Genomic DNA, 21,287 nt, shown 5'->3' on the forward strand with positions numbered 1-21,287 from the left:
AGATAGGGGAAAGATTTAACAGGAACCTTAAGGGCAACTAGTTCACACAGAAGGTGGTGCATCCATGGAGTGGGCTGCCAGAGGAGGTATTTGAGCTAGGTACAAAAATAGCATTTAAAAGACATTTGGACAGGTGCATGCATTGGAATGATTTGGAGGGATATGGGCCAAACACTGGCAGGCGGCATGGTGGCGTAGCGGTAGAGTTGCTGCCTTTCAATGCTTGCGAGACTCAGGTTCGATCCCAACTACAGGTGCTGTCTGCATGGAGTTTGTATGTTCTCCCAGGTTTGTATTAATTTGAATTGTACCTAATGTGTGTAGGAAAATGTTAATGTGCGGGGATCGCTGGTCGGTGCGGACTCGGTGGGCCGAGCGGCCTGTTTCCATGCTGTATCTCTAAACTAAATTAAAGTGAAAAGGTGGGAATAGTGTAGAAGGGGCATTTTGGTCGGCATGTGCTAGTTGGGCCAACGAGCCTGTTTCCATGGTGTATGACTATGAATCCATGCTTGAAGTACGACTTACCCTCCTCTCATGAGATGAGCAAGATCAAACACCCAAGGAACATGAGCATCCCTTCTCTGATCAAAGACAAAAAAATTGAGCAGAAATCTGAAATAACAGCAGTAATTGCTGGAAGAACTTGACAAGGTAGCTAGCATCTGTGGAGAGGGGGATAGAATTAATATTTAAAGTCAATTACCACATCATCAGAACTCGTTCCAATGTAAAGTCTTCAACATTAACTCTTATTTTCCTTCCAAGTTCTGTATCTTTAGTTTAGTTTAGTTTAGTTTAGTTTAGATACAGAGAAACAGGCCCTTCTGCCATTGAGTCCACAACGATCAGCGATCCCCGCACACTAGCCCTATCCTAATCACTAGGGACAATTTACAATCTTTACCAAAGCCAATTAACATACAAACCTGCATGTCTTTGGAGTGTGGAAGGCAACTGGAGCAACTGGGGAAAACCCACGCAGGTCACAGGGGGAACGTACAAATTCAAACAGACAGCACCCGTAGTCAGGATCGAACCCAGGCCTTTGCTGCTGTCAGGCAGCAACTCTACCGCTGCACCAACGATGCGCATGTAACTGAGTGCCTTTTTTCTGCATCAGTTGATTAAGATGTCCTTCCTCTGGCAAGCAGCATTCTACATGCTGATTATATATTCTCCCATGGAGATCCTGAATCTGCATCTGATGATCACTGAAGATTAGTGTGCAAAATTAGAACAAATTGTATTGGGGGTAGGGTATTGACGGATCGAGAACTGGTTGGCAGACATGAAGCAGAGTAGGAATTAACGAGTCCTTTTCAGAATGGCAGGCAGTGACTACTGGGCTGCCGCAAGGCTTGGTGCTGGGACCACAGTTATTTACAATATATATTAACGATTTAGATGAGGGAATTAAATATTACATCTCCAAGTTTGCAGGTGACACGAAGCTGGGGGGCAGTGTTAGCTGTGAGGAGGATGCTATGAGGCTGCATGGTGACTTGGATAGGTTGGGTGAGTGGGCAGATGCATGGCAGATGCAGTATAATGTGGATAAATGTGAGGTTATCCACTTTGGCGGCAAGAACAAGAAGGCAGATTATTATCTGAATGGTGTCAGATTAGAAAATGGGGAGGTGCAACGAGACCTGGGTGTGCTTGTACATCAGTCACTGAAGGTAAACATGCTGGTTCAGAAGACAGTCAAGAAAGAAAATGGCATGTTGGCCTTCATTGCGAGAGGATTTGAGTTCAGGAGCAAGGAGGTCCTACTGCAGTTGTACAGGGCCCTGGTGAGACTGCACCCGGAGTATTGTGTACAGTTTTGGTCTCCTAATTTGAAGAAGGACATTCTTGCTATTGAGGGAGTGCAGCATAGGTTCACACGGTTAATTCCCGGGATGGCGGGACTGACATATGATGAAAGAATGGGTCGACTGGGCCTATATTCACTGGAATTTAGGATGAGAGGCAATCTTATAGAAATATATAAAATTATTAAAGGATTTAACAGGCTAGATGCAGGAAAAATGTTTCTGATGTTGGGGGAGTCCAGAACCAGGGGTCACAGTTAAAGAATAAGGGGTAGCCCATTTACTGTTAGCCTGAGTTGAGAAAAAAAAAATCACCCAGAGAGTTTTGAGTGTGTGAAATTCCCTGCCACAGAAGACAGTGGAGGCTAAATCATTGGATATTTTTAAGAGACAGTTGGATTTAGCTCTTTGGGCTAAAGGAATCAAGGGGCCGGGATTACTTCCGTGCCCGGGTGGTGCTAGAAAGGGACTGCGCGCTGCCCACGGGCACCCTGGGGGATTCCTGCGACCACTGGGCACCAAGGGGGGGGTTGAGTGTATCCTGGACAAGGATTGTAATATATTCGTTTAGTAGTTTACTTGGTATATTTGTTTAGTCTTGTACCATGGTGGGGGGATCTGTTTTGTTTTATTGTGTTGTAAATACTATTTTAATACTTGAATAAATATTATTGATTAAAAAAAAGGAATCTAAAAGGATGTGGGGAAAAAGCAGGAATGGGGTACTGATTTTAGATGCTCAGCCATGATCATATTGAATGGCGGTGCTGGTTCGAAAGGCCAAATGGCCCACTCCTGCACCTATTTTTCTCTATTTCTATGTTTCTATCAGATCTCACATTGACCAACGCAATCTCTCACCAAGGTGCCCATTCTTCAGATAATTTCCAGAATTCCTGCCATTTTACCTCGGATCGGGAAGAGAGAATGCAAGGGAATGTTGTGGGTGTAAAGATTTCCCGGGAACCTCAGTCAATAGGCGGTGAGCAGAAGCTGGTACTTTGCAATGATTTGTGTCCGTCAAGTATCAAGAGTGTTTCATTGCCAGAAGAGAGACACAAAATGCTGGAGTAACTCACCAGGTCGGGCTGCATCTCTGGAGAAAAGGAATAGGTGATGGTTCGGGTCGAGGCCCTTCTTCAGACTGAGAGTCAGAGGAGAGGGAAATGAAAGATATAGAAGGAACATAGAACAAATGAATGAAAGATATACAAAAAGCAACGTTGATCAAGGACATGCGGAGCCCACAATGGTCAATTGTTGGCCGTGGGGAACGTGATAATGAGTGATCCTGACAGTGAAACTCAGCTAAACTAATACGACCACTCGGGTGGGGGAGGGGGATGGAGAGAGAGGGGATGCAAGGGTGACATGAATTGGAGAAATCAATATTCATACCACTGGGTTGTAAGATGCCCATTTATAAGCTGTCATCTTGCACAACAATAACATTCATACCAGCAGCAGCATAACGGGCCTGTAAACACAATGCAGATTGATAATACATAATAAAACAAAAAAATAATAAATTAATAACTATAATACCAGTGTGAAAACCCCGCAAACTCAATACAACCAAAGGCAATCCATAGAAGTTCATACCAAAGGTAGACACATAGACCCAGTCTGAAGAAGTGTCCAATCCAAAATGTCACCTATCCCTTTTCTGCAGAGATGCTGCCTGGCCTGCTGATCTTCAGCACTTTGTGTCTATGTTTGGTGGGAATCAACATCTGCAGTTCTTTGTTTCTACGTAGAGGTTTATAGTTGTGGTTGGTGTTGTGCAGTTTTCAAGATGGTTGTTGGGTAGAAGCTACTCTTTGTTTTTATATAATATTTTTATTAGAAGTAGACATATAAAGTATAGTATATATATTATACATATTATAGTAAAAAAAAACATTTCATATACATCAGTCATACATTATTAACATTTTCAATCGTCGATTACTTCAACTTCTAGTGTTTTTTTTATATAGATAGATAAAGAGAGAAAGAGAGAAAAAAGAGTTACAAATATCAAAAAAACAGAAAAGGTGGAATGGATTACTTATAATACGTCGTTGGAGATAGGTCCGTAGATTATAAAGTATAACTTTCCATCTACCCCTGAGTTCAAGTTTCAGTTGGGTTTTCATGCTGGGCCAGTCTATCCCTTCAGATAATTAATGAATGGAGCCCATATTTTAACAAAAACTTCTTGTTTGTCCATTAAGACAAGTCTAATTTTTTCTAGATATAGGGTCTCCGACATTTCCACAATCCACATTTTAATTGTGGGGGTCATAGGGCCTTTCCAAAATGTTAATATTAATTTTTTCCTGGTTATTATACTGTAGTCGAGGACATTTCTTTGGCTTGTTGTGAGTGTTAAACTTAAGTATTATTAATTTTGAGTCTGGATCCAGTTTAGTATTAATGACTTCTGAAATTATTTCAAAAATATCTGTCCAGAAATGTTTCATTTTTGTACAATTTACAACGTATGTGTTAAATTAGCCTCTAGATGTAGATATTTATCACAAATAGGAGAGATATGTGGGAAGATTTTATTTAGTTTTATTTTGGAGTAGTGTAATCTATGTAAGACTTTAAATTGTATTAAAGCATGTCTGGCATTTAACGAACATTGATGTATATGTTGTAAACTTCCGTCCCACATATCTTTTGTTATAGGATGACCTAATTCATTTTCCCATGTGTATCTATATGGTTCCATCAGTGGTACCTCGTTGTTTAGGAGGGTGTTACAAATATAAGCTATTAATTTTTCAGTGTTAGGATGCTTGTTCAAACATTTACAAGGTACGTCAGCTACACTTGAAACTGGTTTTCAGGTAGATTTGAGGTGTGAGCGGGGCCGGGGTGATGTGAGTCTTTGATGATGCTGGCTCCTGCCTGCTTTCACTGTGGTGAGCTCAGTTTCTCATCTGGTTGTGGAGAGGTGGTGGTGCAGGGGTCAATCTTCTGCCTGATGAGCCTGTCCCACATAGGTGATAATTTGGGCAACTCATGGCATTTGTTGCAACATTTGCAACATGTTGAAAATTTTTCGGCGACAGTGACAACAATTTTTGCTGTCATTGGTTGCCGTAGGTAATGTCGTAGGTTGTCGCCAGGTGTCATTGATGAATTCTATTAAAGCAAGTCCCTAGCAGTTGCCTAAAGAGTTGCCAAAGTGGGACAGGCCCTGGAACAGCATCAGAGGCCCGGGTTTTGATCCTGTCTACGGGTGCTGTTAGTGCGGAGTTTGTATGTTCTCCGCGTGACTGGGCGGGTTTTCACCAGCTGCTCCGGTTTCCTCCCACATTCCAAAGATGTGCAGGTCTGCTGGCTAATTGGCTTCTGTAACATTGCTCCTAGTGTGTAGGATGTGAAAGTGGGATAATGAGGAACTAGTGAGCGGAATAATTGATGCGTGGCGTGGACGCGGCAGTCCGAAGGGCCTGTTTCCATGCTGTATCTCTCTACACGGGAAGACCCACAATCCACAAATGCAAAATCAGCTTAATGTATCAATATAAACAACACCAGAACACATGGCGGCTTCAGGTGGCTTTTTAAAATAGCACAGTAATCTTATTCCCGAGCACAATAGTCGGCCTCCAGTGATTCTCTATTTCACAAGGAATTTGTTGTTTCAGAGTTGACTGAGGGAACAAATTATAATATCTATGCATGAATACTTCAATTTAAGAACAAAATGTTTTTAAAACAAGTTCTACTATCCGCATTTATTTTATATTTCCTCTTTGTCTGTGTTGTCTCTGATCAGTTGACCAGCGACGGAGAGCCAGCTCCCCTTTAATCCATCCTCAGATGATGGCTCGTAAAATCAGAATGGTGACTGGGGTGGACTACTTCATTATAGAATACTAGACTAAAGTGGGACCCGTCGGTTGTCAGTTGGTGGTCACCAATGCAATATTCCACCTCTCCACCAATTCTAATATTGCACGCCAGTGAGGGGGTTGAAGCTGGGGGGGGGCTGTCTGTTGCGCCAGTATGGGTGTTGCAGGCCGAAGATAGGGCTAGTATCGACATTGTGAGCCGAATGGATTCTTGGGTCAAGCCAAGGCAAACAATTGGGCTGCAGCCACCCGACAACCAAAATTCATTTTGTGAACACAAACTTGTTAAAAAGGTGCATCGAGGGGACTCACAGTGGAGTAGACGTGTGTTCAGTGTTATTCGTAGCTCAGAATGCCATGACCCTCTCGCTTGCTGGGTCTGGCAGAGACTGAGTGAGGGACTACACTTTCGGGTTTTAAAGTCCCTCCACCCTGCCACCCGCGGGGGCAGCAGAGAGAACGGGGATTTTTTTTTAAACATTAATATATCTCTGATTTTTTATCGATGGGAAAAGTCCTCCGGTCCCGGAAGGTGGAGTGGGGCTCTGAGCGAGGTGGCCAAAAATAACGGCCGTAGGTGGTGGCGTTCTCTCGGAAATTGCTGCACAGCGGGCCAAAAGCGGTCAAGATCAGACTTTTAGTAACATAGATGAGACCCATTGTTTAATTTAGTTTAGTTGAGAGATACAGCATGGCAACAAGCCCTTCGGCCCACCGAATCTGCACCGACCAGCGATCCCCGCACATTAACACTATCCTCCGCAAACTTAGGACAATTTTTCACATACCAAGCCAATTAACCTACAAACCTGCACGTCTTTGGAGTGTGGGAGGAAACCGAAGATTTCTGAGAAAACACACAAGAAGCTGGAGTGACTCAGCAGGTCAGACAGCATCGCTGGAGAAAAGGAACCTTCTTCTCAACCCAAAATGTCACCTATTAATTTTTCCCAGAGATGCTGTCTGACCCTGTAAGTTACTCCAGCATTTTGTGTCAATCTTAGGTATAAACCAGCATCTGCAGTTCCTTCCTACACATGAGACCCAATGTGTGTGGGAGTCGTGTGGGCATGAAGACCATGTGACCAGCAATGGAGGCGTTCAATTAGTGAACTCTTTGGTGTTTTTTGTCAGGTTATGATGGGACTGTTGAAGCTGAACTTACAGAGATGACATGGAACATAAAGATTCAAAGGTTCAAAGGTTCGAAGATGCTTTTATTGCCAAAACACACCGTAAAATTATGTTTGTACAAACAGTCCAGTACAGTATTGCCACATCTAAGCATATCCCCAATTATCAAAGTATATAAAGAAATACTCTACTGAGCCTGGGTGCAAGAGGCGCCAGGTTTGGACACCATTTTCAAAGTCCAGTCCATGCTCTAGAGCTATTAAGCACTGTCCAGTACAGGCAAGCCCCAGGCTGCTGTGGGCTACCAGCCAATGCCTTTCTTGGAGATTTGGACCAACCAGCGAACTGACATCCCTCTCCTCACCCATCCACCTTTGTGCCCCAGGAGCGCCTCCTGCTGCCAAACTACGGTAAGCCAGTCCCTGGTTCAATCTCCAACTAGCCTTGCTTCTTGCCCGTCACGGCTGTTGTCATCCTCGCCGCCGGCTCCATCCTCCCAGTGTCGGGTTTTTGACCGCCTGGGAGCCAAGAACTGGCCCTTCGGCCCACAATGTCTGGGCTGAACATTCCTATCTGAACAAGACCAACTCCTATTTGCCTGCATATCATCCATATCCCTCCATTCTTTGCATATCCATGTGCCAATCCAAAAACACCTTCACTTTGAGTTTGGTTTATTGTCACGTGTACCGAGGTACAGTGAAAAGCTTTTGTTGAGCGCTATCCAGTCAGTGGAAAGACAATGCATGATTACAATCGAGCCGTTTGCAGTGTATAGATACATGATAATGGAATAACGTTTAGTGCAAGCTAACACCAGCAAAGTCCGATTAAGGATAGTCCAAGGGTCGCCAAGTTTAACACTGCTTTCTGGTTGTGGTTGGATGATTCAATTGCCTGGTAACAGCTGGGAAGAAACTGTGTCTGAATATGAAGGTGTGCGTTTTCTCACTTCTATAACATTTGCCTGATGGTTCAAGTTCAAGTTCAAGTGAGTTTATTGTCATGTGTCCCTGTATAGGACAATGAAATTATTGCTTTGCTTAAGCACACAGAAAAAAATAGTAGGCATTTACTACAAAACAGATAAATGTGTCCATATACCATGATATAAATATATACACACATGAATAAATAAACTGGTAAAGTGCAAATAACAGAAAGTGGTTATTAATAATCAGAGTTTTGTCTGAGCCAGGTTTAATAGCCTGATGGCTGTGGGGAAGTAGCTATTCCTGAACCTGGTTGTTGCAGTCTTCAGGCTCCTGTACCTACCTGAAGGTAGCAGGGAGATGAGTGTGTAGCCAGGATGGTGTGGGTCTTTGATGATACTGCCAGCCTTTTTGAGGCAGCGACTGTGATAAATCCCCTCGATGGAAGGGAGGTCAGAGCCGATGATGGACTGGGCAGTGTTTACTGCTTTTTGTAGTCTTTTCCTCTCCAGGGTGCTCAAATTGCCGAACCAAGCCACAATGCAACCGGTCAGCATGCTCTCGACTGTGCACCTGTAGAAGTTAGAGAGAGTCTTCCTTGACAATCCGACTCTCCGTAATCTTCTCAGGAAGTAGAGGCGCTGATGAGCTTTTTTGATAATTGCGTTAGTGTTCTCGGATCAGGAAAGATCTTCAGAGATGTGCACGCCCAGGAATTTGAAGTTCTTGACCCTTTCAACCATCGACCCGTTGATGTAAATGGGGCCGTGGGTCCCCATCCTACTCCTTCCAAAGTCCACAATCAGTTCCTTGGCTTTGCTGGTGTTGAGGGCCAGGTGTTGCGCTGGCACCATATGGACAGTTGCTCGGGAGATGGGAGACGAGGGAGTTGCCAGGGTGTCACTATCTACTCTGCCTCCACTACCACCTCTGGCAGGGCGTTCCTGCCACCCATCACCCACTGTGTAGAATACCTGCCCCACATATCTTCTTTAAGCATTTCCCCTCACATCTTAAAGATTGATTGCAGGAGTCAGCCAAGCACATCGCTGCCGATTCATATGATAACCAAGGAAGGTTGAATGGTGCAGACATTCCATGATAACATTGAATAGTGAAAGGCCTGGTTAGAGTAGATATAGAAAGGATGTTTCCACCTGTGGGAGAATCTAGAACCATAGCCTCAAAATTAAGGGGTGTTCCCTTAGGAAGGAGATGAGAAGGACTTTCTTTAGTCAGAGGGTGGTGAATCTGTGGAATTCTTTGCCACAGAATGGTGTGAAGAACGTTAATGGATATTATAAAGGCAGAAATAGTGAGATTCATGATTAGTACGGGTGTCAGGGGTTTTGGGGAGACGGCAGGAGAATGGGGTCAGGAGGGAGAGATAGATCAACCATGATTGAATGGCGGAGTGGACAATCATCTAAGTGTGCTCTTATCATTTATGACCATGAATTTTGCTATTTACTCTTTTGGGCTTATCTTGAAAGGTTCAGCTGTAAACAGTCTCCGTTGTTATAGGATTGACAATGAAAGGCACTGTCACTGTGAGAGGGTCTTCTTTTCGTGTCCATCTTGTTACAAATGTTGACCTCGCTGTCATCGTCCGTCCTGAAAAGGACGCAGCTTCCGGCGACAATCAGTGGGACTTAACGCTTGTCACGATAGATGATAGTGGTAGCAGAGTTAGCTCAGAATAGCCCAGTTTCCAGCCCCGCGACGTGGGTGCTTCTGCTATGGGGCCAGTGAGAGGGTAAAGGATAGCTGTACACTAGTATAGACACCACAGTGGCGCAGTGGTAGAGTTGCTACATTACAGGGTCAGAAACCCCGGTTTGATTCTGACCATGGGTGTTGTCAGTATGGATTTTGTATATTCTCCCAGTAACTACGTGGGTTTTCTCCAGGTGCTCCGGTTTCCTCCCTAACCCCAAAGACTTACAGGTTTGTAGGTGAATTGGCTTCGGTAAAATTGTAAATTGTCCTTAGTGTGTGTGAGATAGTGCTAGTGTTCATGGGGATCGCTGGTCAGTGTGGACTAGTGGGACGAAGACCCTGTTTTGGCATTGTATCTCCAATGTTTAAACTCTAAATAGTCATGTGCCATTGACAAGGGCTAGTGAAGAGATCAATATGGTGACATCAAGAGTAATGTAAATATTAGAGCTGCCACATTAGCACCAAGTAACAAGGCTAACAGCAGGATTAGCAATGTGGATAGAGTATAATGAAAACATTAGCTTTGAGTGCAGTGGAAAGATAGAACATGTGGATTGACACTAAGAAATGATCTGAGGAAGGATCTCGACCTGAAACGTCACCTATTCTTTATCTCCAGAGATGCTGTCTGACCCGCTGGGTTACTCCAGCATTTTGTGTCTATCTTCATGTATTGGAGATATTGGGACTGTGTGTGTGGAGTCACTAGCCCTGAATTACACTGGGTATAATATAGGAACTGTCATTTGTATCCCACAATGTTTTTAGATAGGCGCTTGGATATACGCAGGGAACAGAGGGACGTGGATCACTGCAGGCAGAGATTAGTTTAACTTAGCATGACGTACGACACTGATATCGTGGGCTGAAGCGCCTGTTCCTGTGCTGTACTGTTCGATCTTCTCTGCAATGGAGAAATGAAACTAAGTGGCATGCAGTACAGTGAGGGAATTGGCATTGCCACCCAGTTTGTTTGGGGAGATTGACACTCAGTGGCAGGGAGTGTTACTGAAGAAATGGTACTGAAGTATAACGGAGGGTTGGGATTGTGACAGACAGGCATAATGGAGATATTGGTACCAGCGGTACAATGAAGTGGAGGTTTGGGAATTGAGTGCAACCTTGTCTGAAACCGAATGCCAAAGAAATTAATGAAGGCAAACAGTGAAGAGGATGCCAGGGATGTATAGACACTGAGTGACACAAGATAAATGCCAGGTTTGTCTCCTAGTCAAACAATATAACTGAGGGGTTAGCAGCACAGCACAACAGTGGATGGTCACGGTGGCACAGCAGTAGAATTGCTGCCTTACAGCAAATGCAGCACCGGAGACCTGGGTTCGATCCCGACTATGGGTGCTGTCTGTACGGAGTTTGTACGTTCTCCCCATGACCCGCGTGGGTTTTTTCCAAGATCTCCAGTTTCCTCCCACACTCCAAAGGCGCACAGGTTTGTAGGTTAATTGGCTTGGTAAATGTAAAAATTGTCCCGAGTGTGTGGAGATAATTTGTGCGGGGATTGCTGGTCGGCGCAGACGTGGTGGGCCGAAGGGCCTGTTTCCACTCTGTATCTTTAAACATGAGAGTGGGCACTGAATGACATTGTGTTTAATAGAAGAGCTGGCACCTTGGCATGATGATAAGATTGTTACCATGGTACAGGTTGCAGGAATGAGCACTAACGTAGACAATACAACCGAGGGAGTGTACATTGGGACACAGCATGGATTAGTTTAGGTTAACTAATTTTTCGTCATGTGTACCGAGGTACAGTGAAAGTTTGTGTTTGCTAACCAGTCAGCGGAGAGACGATACATGATTACAATTGATCCATCCACAGTGTACAGATACAAGATAAAGAGAGTAACGTTTATGCAAGGTATAGTCCAGTAAAGACTGATCAAAGATAGTTTGAGATGAGATAGATAGTTGGTCAGGACCTCTCAGTAGTTATTTATAGGATGATTCAGTTGCCTGATAACAGCTGGGAAGAAACTGTCTCTGAATCGGGAGGTGTGCGTTTTCACACTTCTGTACCTCTTGCCCGATGGGAGGGGGAGAAGAGGGAGTGAGACTTATCCTTGATTATGCCGCTGGCCAGGCACGGAAATCGCGATCAAAACATGGGGGGGGCCGGGGGTCACAATATCTTGGAAGCCGCGCGCGCATGCGCCCACTCACACACACACGCAAGACTTCGGAAACTTCAGCCGTGGGCCCTGTGGATGGTAATTACCGGAACGACGGCCCAGGCTTATGGCCAGCGCGGAGAAGCAGCGCTAAATCCAGCTCAACTCTGCCTGTCTCGCCGGTTAACCTACAGCCCTGCCTGGGCTGGCGGGACACCAGACCGTTGCCGAGGAGCTAGCGCTGCTTCTCCGCGCTGGCCGTATGCCTGGGCCGTCCTTCCCACCAGGACGTCTCCCTCCTCCAATCACCGCACTCTATCCTCAGTCCCACCCCCCTACCTCCGTCTCTGACTGACACCTCCCTCCTCCAATCATTGCGCTGATCATCATATCCCACCCCCAACTGTTTCCCAGTCGCTTCCTGGAGGGGACACGACTATTTCTCCGAGTCGCGTCCACGCCCCCCTCCTTGTGGCCTACCACCTGGATTGTAGCGGCCTTTCATGCTGGGGACTTGGAACCGGACCAGAGCTTCAACAGCAGCGTCGTAGCGCTGAATTCACCGCGCCGTTTGGAGCTCCGGAGAGTTGTGCCACTGCTCCAACATCGTGGAGCTGCGGTTTGGGAGAGCTTCCAACGCGGGCGGCGCTGACCGTCATAGTGGAGTCCTGGGGCCCTTTGCCGAGGGCCGCCAGCACTGCATCTCCGCCCAGTGCAGCCAGCGGACTTTGGGAGCCGCGGACTCCGGTAGGAGGTGGCCGACTCGGATGTCCAGGCCGCAGAGGAGGTCCCCCCAGCCCCGACGTCGGACTTACATCACCCCGGCGAGCGGGCCTGAACTTCGGGCCGCCCATAGCCCATCGGCGACTGCGGAAGGCTCGGGAGGCCCCGACCACGGGTGAACATTGGGGAACATTAGAGGAAGAGGACTGGCTTTGGTGCCTTCCCTCACAGTGGAAAACTTTGATTCTGCCGTGTGGGGATGTTTTATGTTGAATTCTATCAACTATGTTGTGTTCTTTATTTTTACTGTATGGCTGTATGGTGATTACATTTCACTGTGCCAACTGGTACATGTGACAAATAAATGTATCTTGTATCTTGAGCAAGGCTGGATTGTGGGTGTGAGGCTCATGCTATGAAGGAGTGATTCTGCACAAATATGAAGGTCCTTGATGAGCAGGAAGTTGAAACAATCAGTATAATGGGCTGATTGCTGGCACGTGGGGCGGAGCATAATGGAGGAGCTAGCACTTGGCACGCCATGTAATGGACGGATATACTGATGCAGAGGATAGCAGAGCAAGTGAACTGACACAATGCGATGGAGTGACAGAGACTCCAATGGAATAACTGGCACTGAGCAACAGAGTGTCAGGGAGAGATTGGCAGTGAATGACAGAGTGTAATCAATGGATTGGCAGTGTGCCTGACAGAGTGACAGGGGCATTGGCTCTTGTTGATGCAATATGCAGCACGTATTTTCACTGAGCTTCAGAGGCTGTAATGGAGTGATAGTCATTGACTGACACCAATATAATGGAAGGATTGGAAAATTGTGACTGAGTGTTGTATGAAGGGATTAAACGCGGAGTGGAAGTGTGTTGGAGGGATTCTCAGAAAGTAACAGTGAATGTAATGAATCGCGTTACACTGCGCATAATATACGGTCTCATTGGCTTGAATTAATTGAAAGACATTGCATTAAAACAGGCCCTTCGGTCCACAGAGTCCATGCCAACCATCGATCACCCTTTCATAGAAACATAGAAACATAGAAAATAGGTGCAGGAGGAGGCCATTCGGCCCTTCGAGCCAGCACCACCATTCATTGTGATCATGGCTGATTGTCCCCTATCAATAACCCGTGCCTGCCTTCACCCCATATCCCTTGACTCCACTAGCCCCTAGAGCTCTATCTAGCTCTCTCTTAAATCCATCCAGTGACTCTCTGTGGCAGGGAATTCCATTAATCCACAACTCTTTGGGTGAAAACGTTTTTTCTCACCTCAGTCTTAAATGCTGTCTCAGACTCTCACCTCCCCTTTATTCTAAGACTGTGGGCCCTGGTTCTGGACTCGCCCAACATTGGGAACATTTTTCCTTTCAAACTAGATTAGTTTAGTTTAGTGATACAGTGTGGAAACAGGCCCTTCGGCCCACTAATTCCAAACTAACCAACTAACCCATTCATACTTGTTTAGTTTAGTTAAGTTTAGTTTAGTTTAGAGACTACGCTGACCATTGATCACCCATTCAAACTAGTTTAGTTTAGTTTAGAAATACAGTGTGGATACAGGCCCTTTGGCCCATCAGATCAATCCACAATGATCCACTAGTTGTATGTTATCCCGGTTTCTCATCCTGCACACGAGGGGCAATTTACAACAGCCATTTAACTTACAAACCTGCACATCTTTGGAATGAGGGAGGTAACCAGAGCAGCCGGAGAAAACGCATGTGGTCACAGGGAGTATGTACAAACCCGGCACATACAGCACCCGTAGTCAGGATTGAACCTGGATCGCAGGCCCTGTCAGTTAGCCGTTCTACCGCTGCACCACCGTGCCGCCCTTTGCTTAGCGTGACAATGAATGTAATGGAAGGATGGACGCGCTTAGTTCCCAGTTTGATAGGTTCATTAGTAATAGGAGCAGAATTAGGCCTTTCGGCCCATCAGGTGTACTCTGCCATTCAATCGTAGCTGATCTATCTCTCCCTCCTAACCCCATTCTCCCCATAACGCATGACACCCGTACTAATCATGAATCTATCTATCTATTTCTGCCTTAAAATTTCCACAGGTTCACCACCCACTTCTTCATCTTGTATATGGTGTGCACAGCTTAAAGCTGCAGGTCAACTTGTTCTATTTGATCTTGCTTGTGTACGCCGAGTTGATTGCAATAGTCGAAACAGAGTGGACCACGTGAAGGTTGCAATGTCCCACCCCGTTCACCGCCCTCCTCCTCATCGTTTGAGGGATGTGACTGTGTTTGAGGTTGATATTTATGTTGATTATTGCCGCTGCAGGGATGGAGGCATTGTCCAGTGGCGTTTGCTTTCCTGCTTGAACGTGTGTTCCTTTCTTGCAGTCCCTCCGGACAATCCAGTCATCAGCAACGGGCCAGTGGTCAGCCTGAAGGTCGGAGACTCCCTGAACCTGACGTGCCGTGCGGACAATGCCAAGCCAGCGGCGGTCATCACCTGGATCCGAGATGGAGAGCCCCTGGGTGGGGCCACCTACATCAAGGTGAGAGGAGCAGTCTGTCGCAAACACCCTCAATGGTCACACACTGCCATCATAGAGTGTGGAAACAGTCCCTTCCACCCAACCTGCCCACACTGACCAACATGCCCCATCAGCCTGTGTTTGGCCCATATCCCTCTAAACTGGTCCTATGCATGGAAGGAACTGCAGATGCTGGTTTCATCGACAATAGACAAAAACAGCAGGACATGCAGCATCTCTCGAGAGAAGGAATGGGTGACGTTTCGGGTCGAGACTCTCCTTCAGATTCTGACATTTCGGGTCGAGATCCTATCCATTTACCTGTCTAAATGTTTCCTAAATGTTGCAATCGTCCCTGCCTCAACTGCCTTCTCTGGTCTTCCGCGGGAGTGAAGTGGCGCGCCGAGGACAAGACGGGATTGGTGACCACGGTTGGGGTTACGGTGGGGATGAGGTTATGGGGTTTGGGAAGGTCGAAGTGTTGGTTTGGAGTGTCAAAATGCTGCTGTAACTCAATGGGTCAGGCAGCATCACTAGAGAACATGGATAGGTGGCATGGGTCGGGACCCTTCTTTAGTCTGGATTTGGGGTGAATAGGGTGGAGGTTTTATCAACAGCTATCCAGTGATGCATGTTTGCAAGTTAATTAGCTGAACATTGCTTAAGTGCTTTTAATCTTTAGGGAGGCAAAAGGAGTTGAATTTGGATTGGAGACGTCAAGGGTCAGTTGAGTCTAACAATATAACTCATCTCGAAGAGCAGAGCTTTCTGATCTCCTTGCTCACAGTATTTATCCTGCAAGAATCAGAGTACATGTTTTCACAGTCTAACCAGTGAACCAACATCACAGTGCATTTAAGAAGGAACTGCAGATGCTGGAAAATCGAAGGTAGACAATAAATGCTGGGGAAATTCAGCGGGTGAGGCTGCATCTATGGAGCAAAGGAAATAGGCAGTGTTGCCTATTTCCTTCGTTCCATAGATGCTGCCTCACTCGCTGAGTTTCTCCAGCATTTTGTCTACCAACATCACAGTACATTGTCTTCTATTATCATTCATTCTATTTACCAAGTCTGTTCATTTACTGCCTCGTGTATCGAGGTACAGTGAAAAGCTTTTGTTGTGCTAACCAGCCAGCAGATAGACAATACATGATTACAATCGAGCCATTTACAGTGTACAGATACATGATAAGGGAATAACGTTTAGCGCAAGGTAAAGCCAGCAATGTCCAATCAAGAATAGTCCGAGGGTCACCAAAGTGGTAGATAGTAGTTCAGCACTGCTCTCTGGTAGATCTGTAACACAGGAATGCTGATGCAAGCTCATACTCCAACTCAATATTGGTCTTTAGACTTTAAAGAAACCGGCCAGAAACAGGCTCTTTGGCCCACCAAGTCCGCAGCATATAGCGATCACCCCATACACCACCACTAACCTGCACACTAGGGACAATTTACAATTGTTTTACCGAAGCCATTTAATCGACAAACCTGTACGTCTTTGGAGTGTGGGAGGAAACCGGAGCACCCAGAGAAAACTTGCGTGGTCACAGGGAAGATGTGGAAACTCTGTAGAGATGGCAGCCATGCTCAGGATCGAACCCGGGTCACTGGCGCTGCAAGGCAACAACTCTACCACTGCGCCATTACGTCTCATTTTAAAATTAATTTATCTTTCTATTTTCTTCGGGTTTTCTTAGAGTGTTGGAGAGATATGGCCAGGGGGAACAGGCCCTTCAGCCCAACAAGTTTTTGCTGACCTTTGAACACCCTTCTATGCTTATACTACTTTAGTCCTGGGTTTAATCTTCTCACATCCTCACCAAACCCTCCAACTTCTACCACACTCGGCACGCAAGGGGTAATTTACAGAGGCCAGTTAACGTAACAATCTGCATGTCTTGGGGATGTGGGAGGAAACCGGAGCACCAGGGAGAAACTAACAGGGTCACAGGGAGAACGTGCAAACAAAGCAAGGATCCTGGGTAAGGATTGAACTGGCCTTGTGGGGCAGCAGCTCTACCAGCTGTGACTCTGTGCTGTCAAACGTCTTCATGGGTTTAGTGTTGATCAAGTGAGATGATTCTTATTCAAGCTCATGCCAGTCACATTCCCAGCTGCGTCAGATTGTCACACTAGGGACAGCGTTCTGCTCTTGACTCGTTTCAGCTCGGGACAGGGTTGTGACCCCCATGTTTATTTGACATTAGATTCTTACAGTCAGCAGCTGGAGAGGGCTCTGACTATAGTTAGCTTAGTTTTTAGTTTAGATTGGAGATAACAGGCCCTTCCGCCCACCGAGTCTCAGTGCTAACCAGTGATCCCCGCACATTAACACTACACTGCACACACTAGGGACAATTTTACATTTATACCAAGCTAATTTACTTCCAAATCTGTACGTCTTTGGAGTGTGGGAGGAAACCGAAGATCTCGGAGAAAACTGAGATGTGATTGATGTGGTTTATTGATGTGATTCCAGGAAATCGGGGCTCCATGGTAGAAACATGAGAATAATAGTCAGTAGGTTATAGACATTGACGTGATTTGAGGGCAAATCTACAACTACAGAAGCTGTTCTTTCATCTCTTCCCTTCCCAGCATCCCAGGACCCAAACAATCCTTCCAGTGATTCACTCATATTTCTTCCGAACCAGAGTACAGGTACTTTTGCGTTAATGGATGTTTCCATAAATTAAATTGGATAAAAGGTGAGTTATGAGTTAGGAAAGGTTATTTGTATTCTTCAGGCTGAATTCATTCTAATTTAAATTGAGAATGATAGAACCACTTCAAAGTTACTTTGGAATTGTCAGATGGGGGAAAAAAAGCTGTCTTGGATTTAAACAGTATAGCGGGGGGGGGACTGTTTCTGTGTAATCTACCTGCAGTAATCAGACACCATTATCTCTTAAGAACACTGCTTCTATTTTAACAGTGGGTGGTAGATGAAATTGACAAGCGGTCACTTCAATTGACGCATGTGTACTGATGCAATTAAACAATGTAATAAACATGATTTAAGTTGTGGACTCTTATATATCAGCGAGACCAAGCACAGGCTCGGCGATCATTTCGCTGAACACCTCCACTCTGTTCGCCGGAAACCTATCTGATCTCCCAGTTGTTAAACACTTTAATTCCCATCCCATCCCCACACTGACCTTTCTGTCCTGGGCCTCCTCCATTGTCAGAGTGAGGCCAAGCGTAAATTGGAGGAACAGCACTTCATATTTCACTTGGGCAGCTTACTCCCCAGCAGTATGAATGTTGAATTCTCTAATTTCAAGTAACCCTTGCTTTCTCTCTATTTTTATCCCTCCTCCTACCCAGTTCTCCCACCAGTCTGACTCTCCCCCTGATTAAATTTTATCTCTGTACGCTTCATTGTCACCTTCCCCAAGCTAACAATGATCTATTCTACATTTTCCTTGATTCTCATCCCCTTTGATATCTCTAACACTTCCTTATCGATGTGCCACCCTCTCCCCTGACTCTCAATCTGAAGAAGGGTCTCAACCCGAAACATCACCTATTCCTTCTATCCAGAGATGCTGCCTGTCCCGCTGAGTTATTCCAGCATTCTGTGACTATCTTCGGTGAAAAACCAGCATCTGCAGTTCCTTCCTACACTAATTAACTATAGATTTGGTGTGAGGGTGTATCTTGCTCTATTTCATATGTTTAGTTTGCAGTAACAAAAGTTAACCTATTGTTATTGACAAGGCCTTTGTTTTTTCAATCCCTGTGAGAAAATCACTTTGTTATTCTGATTCTGAAACTCTCCAGCTCCCAACCCCCTTTGTCTCATGACCATTGCCATTGTAATGTGATTTCCCCCCGACATGAGGCTTCTCAGGAACAGGACTACTGCTTTACAGCAGAATAACCTCCATTAGATTTGGTCTTCACGATGTGATCTCCTTCACAATGGAGAAACCAAATGTAGATTGGACAACCACTTCAAATCAAGCCTAGTCAGGTTTATTGTCATTTATGCAAGCACGGAGAGGTACAGATACAATGATAGCAGCACCATGGTCACATGGACTCAGACAACGCACAAAAACATAAATTATCAATAAATTATGCATAATTACCACCTAAATTCTTCAAGACAGTGAAAAGAAAAGGAGTGCAAAGTTTTGGTTTGAAAAACAATTTTTTTTAAAACAAGATTCAAGATTCAAGATTCAATTTAATAGTCAAAAACGAGTCCATGGCTGTGCAAGTGTTCTGTTGATGAGGTTGGATTTGGGTTGTGTGGGTCAGTTCAAGAAGCTGATGGATGTACAAAGCTAACAGTTCCTGCAGCTGGTTATGTGGGAGCTCAGGCTTCTGTAGCTCCTGTCCAACAGCAGCAGCGAGTAAAGGCCATAGCGTGGATGGAGAGCATCTTTGATGATAGATGCCGCCTGTGCAGGCCACCTACATTCAGTCTGCAGCCTACTGTTTAGTTTTTGTTAAGAGTTATAGCGCAAAACAGGGCCTGCGGCCCACCGAGTCCACACCGACCAGTGATTCCCACACGTTAACACCACCCTACACACACGCGCTCTAAGGCCATGTCCTATGGGTCTTCATATTTTAGATTCCTTCATAAGTAATTTCATTCCTGCCACCATATATCCTCACAATGACCCCTTCCCACACATTATTCCCTTTGTCCTACCCATTTCTTTGTTCCACCTTCCACCACAAGGCAGCACGTTAGTGCAGCGGGTAGAGCTACTGCCTTACAGTGCCAGAGACTACGGGTACTGTCTGTTTCGATTTTTATACGTACTCCCCGTGACCTGTGTGGGTTTTCTCCAAGATCTTCGTTTTCCACCCACACTCCAAAGACGTACAGGATTGTAGGCTAATTGACTTGGTGTAAATATAAAAATTGTTCCTCGTGTGTATAGGACAGGGGTGGGCAATCGTGCATTGGGGCCGGGACGCATGTCTGTGAGCAGATGGCGGGCCACATCTATCAGGTGTACACATGGACCCCGCCCCCATCCCGCCCCGGATGGCAGGCATCAAATCACGTGTTCACGGAACGTGGACAAAAATGCTGGAGAAACTCAGTGGGTGAGGCAGCCTCATGCAATCCTTGCATCTTACCCGCTGAGTTTCTCCAGCAATTCTGTCTACCTTCGATTTTTCGAGGTATCTGCAGGTCTTTCTTACACGTTGTTCACAGAAGGTGCGCGGCTGGGCCGTGCCGGCCACTTTAAGCAGGATGCGGTACAGCCAGAGCTCGGGGCGCCCAACCAGTGGAGGATAATGATAACGTGCAGGGATCGCTGGTCAGTGTGGACTCGGTGGGCCGAATGGCCTGTTTCCACTCTGTCTCTAAACTAACCTAAACCTTCTCTGCAACTGAAACTGAATTTTTTATCTCTTTCTCTGACCTGAAATGTTCAGAATCGGAATCAGAATCACACTTTATTCACCAAGTATGTTTTGCAACATACGAGGAATTTCATTGGCCAGGTCAGTCATACAATTAAAAGCAACAAATCACTCAAAAACACATTTTAACATCAACATCCACCACAGTGACTCCTACACATTCCTCACTGTGATGGAAGGCGAAATAAAGTTCAAGTCCTTCTTTTTGTTCTTCCACGGTCGGGGGCCTCGAGCCCCTGTTGACGGGACGATCTGACTCGGGCCCTCCGCATCGAGGCATTCAGATCCTGCATCAGGAGAATGTCAGCTCCCCCATGCCGGGAGATCGAACCTCATGTCGGGGCTGATCGAGCCTTCCGCGGCGTTGGAGCTCCCGACTAACCTCTCCCGAGACTGCGAACCCTTGATGGAAAGTCCACGGTGATCGGGGTGGGAGCGATCCCAGGCAAGGGATCCGCTCGGATGTTAAGTCCACGTCCGGGATAGGGCTCAGTCAGTCCGAGAAGGCCTCCAGCTCCAGCGATTGTAGGCCGCAGGGCCCGGAGAATGGGATCCGACAATTCCCCCTCCCCTCTCCCCCCACTTTAAACATACTGAAGAACATTAAAATAAACTTATAACGCCTTAAAAAATCACAAAAAGAAAGGAAAAACGAACAGACTGCCAGCAGGGCAGCCATCTCCCCGGCACCCCCTGGTGGTCTCTCTTTTTCTTCCCACAGATGCTGCCTGACTTGCTGAGGGTTTCATCCACTTTCTGTTTTTGTTTCAGACTACTGAGCTGCACACTGCTTCTCTCCGTTCCAAACTAGATTTCAGTCATCAGTCGCAATATTTCCCTGCGCAGCTTTGCATCAATTTCTTTTCATAATGCTCGTGACATTTGCCTTGGGAAGCTATGCATCATGAAAAGAATTCTAGAAATACTTGTTGCCATTGCTGAGCACTCATTTACACTAATTCTGCAAAATATGCAATTTTATATTCTTCTCACATTCTCATCAAACTCCTCAAAGTATAAATTCATGTCAATGCAGCAGAATCAGCCCATTGACTTTGCCATTCAATC

The 21,287-nt window shown here is 45.8% G+C and overlaps 1 protein-coding gene across 2 annotated transcripts in view; it reads left to right on the forward strand.

The window, feature by feature from the left end:
- kirrel3a (kirre like nephrin family adhesion molecule 3a) overlaps positions 1–21,287 on the forward strand; it is a 764,091-nt gene that overhangs the window by 585,130 nt on the left and 157,674 nt on the right. For both annotated transcript variants that reach the window (XM_055660891.1, XM_055660892.1), the window contains one exon: positions 14,681–14,838. In XM_055660891.1, coding sequence (XP_055516866.1) covers positions 14,681–14,838 — 158 coding nt within the window. The remainder of the gene's footprint in view (positions 1–14,680; positions 14,839–21,287) is intronic.

The sequence above is a fragment of the Leucoraja erinacea genome, chromosome 32, assembly GCF_028641065.1.
Source record: "Leucoraja erinacea ecotype New England chromosome 32, Leri_hhj_1, whole genome shotgun sequence".
In the NCBI taxonomy this organism is placed as follows: Eukaryota; Metazoa; Chordata; class Chondrichthyes; order Rajiformes; family Rajidae; genus Leucoraja; species Leucoraja erinaceus.